This window comes from Ochotona curzoniae, unplaced genomic scaffold (assembly GCF_017591425.1).
Source record: "Ochotona curzoniae isolate NIBS_2020 unplaced genomic scaffold, NIBS_Ocur_1.0 scaffold_3223, whole genome shotgun sequence".
NCBI classification, from domain to species: Eukaryota; Metazoa; Chordata; class Mammalia; order Lagomorpha; family Ochotonidae; genus Ochotona; species Ochotona curzoniae.
The window spans coordinates 2,690,596-2,696,313 of record NW_024467108.1 but is presented as its reverse complement, the minus strand read 5'-3'; the positions used below and the strand labels follow the sequence as shown (position 1 = coordinate 2,696,313).

The following is a 5,718-nucleotide window of genomic DNA, read 5'->3' as shown; positions in this document are numbered from 1 at the left end:
TTGCTAATGATGCTGATGAAAGAGAGGCAGCTGGTCCTGGCCCTGGGCCTCCCTCCAGCACCCTGCTTCACAAACTCCCTGCAGAAGCAGGCAGCTGGATGGGAAGGTCAGAGCTCATCAGGCAGAAGCAGCAGGACTAGGATCCCAGGCAGCAACAGAAAGAACACAGGGCTTTCTTTCCTTCCTGCACATGGGGAAGAGAAGCACAAATGTCAGTATGGGGTTCCTTGAGACATTGGCCTGCCTGGCTTTGGAGTTTCTCTTGAAACCCTGAGTTGGTGGGACTGGGATTTGCCGTCACTGCTTATACTCTCCTCTTGCCTTTCAGGGATTCTGAGAGCACTCTGAAAAAATTAGGCGACACACAAATTCATGGAGATGGAGAGAACACACACACATACACACACACACAGTGATTTAGATACATACCCTTTTACTTCTTTAACTTAAGGTCACATGAAGTTGATTGAGGCCTTGGGCCTGCTAGATCCCTGAGCTTCTCCTGAAGTCATTCTCTTGGCCCCTGTGCCCCACGCCATAGTGCACAGAAGAGAAAGGTCTGTACCATCTGGAGTGCTCAGTATCCATGCCAATGTGTGGTTACCTTCACAGGAGTCCTCATGCAGGACGATGCTGCTGGGCTCACACATCTGAGCAGTCACACACTTGCGGCTGCCTGGGTGCCCCTCTGCTGGGTTTGTAACTGAAGTGGTGGGATCTACTTCCTCACCTGGGATTCTCAGCCTACACAAACCTGAGCTTTGCTCATGTGAACCAGATCCACTGGGCAGCATCTTTCCTCTATCAGGTGGGCTACTTGACTAGCCTGTTTTTATTAGGTTTGATCCAAATTCAAAATTGCTCTGCATAAGACTTAGTATCTTCCTGTAATGGCTGTCTGTGGATCTCTTTCCACCTAAAGATTGCCATGTTTCTCACAGCCCTTCAGAGTATGAGGATGAATTTGGTTCTTTCTGCAGCTCAGACACACTTCTAGTCTAACAGCAAAGTTTGGCTGACTTCCAAATTGTGCTCAGAACTCAGCCTCAAGGCAGGCATATGACAACCTCTGGGTATGCATGGACAGGGAGACAATATCGTTGGATTACAGACAAATGATCATCAAGTAATGATGAAGGGTTACTGAGATCTATATGAGGGTCCCTGTTACAAGAAAGAGTTGGCATTTGTTATGCCAAGGGGTAAGTTGTGAACATCTGCCTCATAATTCATACAGCAGTGCTTCTGAAGTTTCTGTGACTTGTGTCCTCCAAATATCATGAAGACACTGTCACACTCCTTGCTCAGGCACCTTGAACAAAGTCACTGAGCCGCTGATGCTGAAGCCAGATATTTATTGAGCTATGTGACTCTGAACTTAGGGCAGTGCGTATAGCACAAGGTTAATTTTTCCCAAAAGCTCAAAGAAAGTTTACTACTGGGAGCAATATCCAAAGTAGATCTTGAAAGATAATTGCTCCAAAGATAATTGTTAATGCTATCTTAGGGCAACATATGCAAGGAAAGGAGAGAGATTTCAAACCCCTGATGATGGGTATTAAGGCCTGGAGGCCTCATAAAGGATGGCTGGTGAAGTCATTCCTGGTGGCACTTCTTACACATCCCTAGGCTGGGAGGGGAACAGCTTTGCTTCCTGCCCTCCACTATCACTAGAAACAGTCACTGACATACATTCACTAAGGCCTTGTCCCGTGGTTTTCCCACCTGTGACCTTTGTCAGTCTGGGTATCGTCTCCACGACAATGCAGCTGGAGAGAAATGGTTTTGGAGACAGAGGTGGCCTATGGCTAATTAGGTTGCACTAGGACTTTCTCTAGAAGTATTAACATTCATAAGAGACATTCTGGCAACAGATAAGAATCCCAATGACTTTGTGTTACTCCATCACAGGGCTTGGAGCGACAAAGATGGCAAGATGGTGGTTATATCTAAAATGGAAACAGTTATGTCAACATGAATACCTACAGATGAATCCCAGATAGATGAGTGGTTTCCATGACTCATATCTGTTGTCCAGCAGGAGGCCTATGAGCTTGGTTGCACTAGAACCATCATGGCTCTGAGACTGAGCTCTGATCAAAACCCAGGGCAGCAGCTTAGACTCCTTGCAGGAACCTTAGACTCCTCAGCAGTTACCTGGGGACTCCTTGCTCTCTGCTCTGGGTGGTTCTGGAAGGAGAGCACCCTCTCTTCTGGTGTGTGATGGTCCCCACTCCCACCTCCAATGCAGACTCACCTGCTCCACTGATACTGCTGTCATAATTTTCATAGAAACAATTGTATTTACTCGTCATGCTTTGGGGTTCTTCAAGCTCAATGGTGTTATATGTTTCCTCAGGTTTCGTGGTGATGGTGACTCTCTGGTATACCTCATAGCCTGGAATCAGAAATTCCTTCACCTCGGGATCGAGAGAAATGTCTTTGATATTAACACCCAAGCAGGATTTGATGATGAACAGGGTCCCACTTTTACGAAGAAATTCTTCAGAAATGCCTGAATTCAATGATGATGAGATAAAATGACCAAATCGTGCATTTCCTGTGCCACTGTAAGTAAATCTGGTTTCAGATGCTCTGTAAACCAGGTAACAATTGTTCGTGCTGAGAAGCTGCAGTGCTCTGGTCAGGTAATAGTGGAAGCCTTTGAAGTAAAAATTGTATTGATTCAAACGGAATGTTCTCACAGCTCTGTTAAAATCATCTGCGATATCCCCAGTATAGGCCACCAGAGCTGTTCCATGGAAATCATTCAACAGGGAGGAATAGCTTACGGTATTCTTTATTTGCCTCCAATGTTGTTCAGCCTTTTCCCATTGAATTCTGAAGCTTTCATTCATATGCATGTCTTCTTCTAACAGCTGGGGTGCAACCCTCTCCATTTTTTCTATGCAGCCCACATACTGATCATCAAATGCATTTGGAGCCGTGTCCAGCTGTTGCTCCTGGCTAGCCACCTGTCAAGGAGGAGTAGAATCCCTTGATTCTGTTAGCCCAGAATCAGCATCTGCGTGCTACTGCCCAAGCCCTTGGTATGGATGTGGGCTCAGCATGAGATCTCATGTGTTCCCATCATGGGGCTAGGCCTGGCACATGAGAAGCATTAGGCTGGCAGTGGTGGGAGAAGGGAAAACTAAGAACTACAATTGCATTTTGATTACTGGTTCTTTTTAAAAAAATCTTCTTCAAATTGTTATGTTCTAATTATCTCACGGACTCAACTCTGGGAAATCTGTTGTCTTAAAGTCAGCAGGCCATGGCAGGGGGTGGGCAAGACATGTTACCTGTGGTGTCAGCAACCCAGCCAGCACAAAGAGGAGAACTGAAAAGGCTGTCCTCATCTTCAACAATCACTGCAAACAGAGATGAGACAGTGTCAGGGATGAGCATTAGCTTGGTGCATCTCTCCTTCTCTCTGTAAATCCGTCTTTACAAGAAAATGAATATATTTTAAAATAAAGGAATTTTCCAAATTTGATCCTACCTAACCCCAATTCTGCTTGGAGTATTTCTTATGTCAAATTATTTTTTTAAAGATGTATTTACTTGAAAAAGTTACAGAGAGAAGGACAAACAAAGAGCTAGAGAGATCTTCCATGCTCAGGTTCACTTTCCAAATGCCTGCAACAGCCAATGCTGTGCCAGGCTCAAGACAAGAGTTAGAAGCTCCATTCAGTTCTTCCATGTGGATGCAGAGGCCCGAGCTCCTGTTGCCTTTTGAGGCATATTAGCAGGTAGTTGAATCAGAAATGGAGCAGCCAGGACATAAACCCATGCCCATATGGGATGCTCGTGTCACTGGCGCTTTTATTTACTATGCCTCACTGAGACCCCGTCTCTTTTTTTTTCTTTTCAAGGAAGAAAAGAAGAGAGAGTGAAACACAAAGAGAAATTGATAATCAAATGCTGGTTCACTCACCAAATGGCTGCAACAGCCAGGACTAGGCCAGTCTGGAAACAGAATCTAAAAGCTAAACATTCCATCTAGGTCTCCCATAGGTGTCAGGGACCCAAGATTTTGGGCCACCCTCTTCTGCCTTCTTAAGCTCCTTAACAAGGAGCTGGATCAGAAGTGGAACATACAAACCAGTGCTTGTATGGGTATCACAAGTGAAGGCTCAGCCCAGTGTGCCACGATGCCAGCCCTTGGAGTATTTGTACTCAGCACTGACATTGTGGATTGGGCTATAGATGCATAACCCCAGAACACCGCAACCACTCTACCTCCAGGTCTTCTCCCAGCCCCATCCTAAGCCTAGATGCTCCTAAATAGACCCTCCTAATTCGCTTACCTGATCAGAGGATAGAGCTCAGAGGTGACAGGTACCTGATGTACCGTGTAAGATTCCGTTCAGATCTATCCTGTAGCAGAGCTTGAGACAACAGCCTTTATATCTTGATCTAGGATGTGCTTTCACTTTCAGATGTGATGGAATGGGAAGTAGACTGGAATATAAATACCCGGCATATGATGGTCCATTGTCATTTCTCTGTCCCAGGAGCAGTAGGACTGTCTTTTGGAGCTTGCAGGTAGATCCCGCAGAAAGGCAGTGGTTACTGGTGGATTTTTTCCTGTGAGTCTGTTTTGCACAATATTTGAGGGGATTCAATCAGTGCAAAGACAGATACTTTTAAGGTACATTTTGGCATCTTTAGTCATGCCTTAGTAGGGGTTCAATATCTCGCATCAAGGGACTCATGAACTATCTAAGGATCTAAGCACACTGTTGATTTGGTGCAGTTTCCTTTGACAACTAGAACCAGCTTCTGTTGGTGGTTCTTGATTGTTGTGATGAATTGACAAGTCAACTTGACAGAACCACTAGCTGGCATAGCCAAAACCCCTATAGCCTTCTATGTGGGAAGAGTCTGCACAAAATCATGGTGGGGACACTTGGTGGTAGTCTGATGGATATTAGAGCAACTCAGTCAAATAAAATTCTGGTTTATTGTTAGGAGTAAAAATACATATTTTATCTTTTCTGCAAATCATGCGAACAACATGTAGTTTAAATATGCATGCACACAACAAGTTAATGGAATACCCAGTTGAAGACTGTCTTGGGGGATTGTTTTTGCTTCTTTTAACATTTTTTTCAAGTTATTAAGTCATTTATAAAGAACATGGTCCCACAAGTAGAATGAGACATAGACACAGAATATAGGTTTGTTTGCTCATCCCGAGATCCTTAAAAATGAGTGACCTCCAACATTATGTGTGGAAATATAAAATCTAAATGTAAAAAACATTTTGTTTTGAAGGGACAGAAAATCAGTGCCTGGAAGTTTGGGTTCTTTGTCTTCTTGGTCTGCAACTTCAGGTGTGGCTGGGACTGGATGGTGCAGAGCGCATGCTGCCAGCAGGCAGCGCTGTGTTCAGGGCTGGCCCTGTGAGGCTGCAGGTTGACCAGGTCACAGTGGCCATTTTTGTTGTCTTTTAAGATTCATTTTTCATTTTCCCCGTGTAGTCATCCTCCTCAGTGCTCTGCTTCTAGGTGCGAGCATTGTCATCTTCATCGTCTTTAGCTGCCTGTTTGCCTGTGGCTGCCTGGGCCTCTGTATCTCCACCTCCATCCCCTGCCTCTCCTTTGCCCTCTTCTTCTTCCTCTGTGCCACCTCCCCATTTTCTTCATTTTGGTCTCCTTCCCAGCTTCCCAGGAGTTCTGCTTTAAGCTCTAGGAAGGAGTGTTGTGGCTTGTG

General features: G+C 45.1%; 1 protein-coding gene across 1 annotated transcript; it reads right to left on the bottom strand.

Annotated features, from left to right (window-relative positions):
- Window positions 1-1,905: 1,905 nt before the first annotated feature.
- On the bottom strand, window positions 1,906-4,369 carry LOC121145307 (T-cell ecto-ADP-ribosyltransferase 2-like). Its single transcript, XM_040964037.1, has 4 exons — window positions 4,311-4,369; window positions 3,303-3,371; window positions 2,258-2,975; window positions 1,906-1,949 (listed from the first exon to the last, which is right to left on the bottom strand). The coding sequence occupies exons 2-4, from the start codon at window positions 3,357-3,359 to the stop codon at window positions 1,906-1,908; spliced, it is 819 nt and encodes a 272-aa protein (XP_040819971.1). The 5' UTR covers window positions 3,360-3,371; window positions 4,311-4,369.
- Between the last annotated feature and the right edge of the window lie 1,349 nt (window positions 4,370-5,718).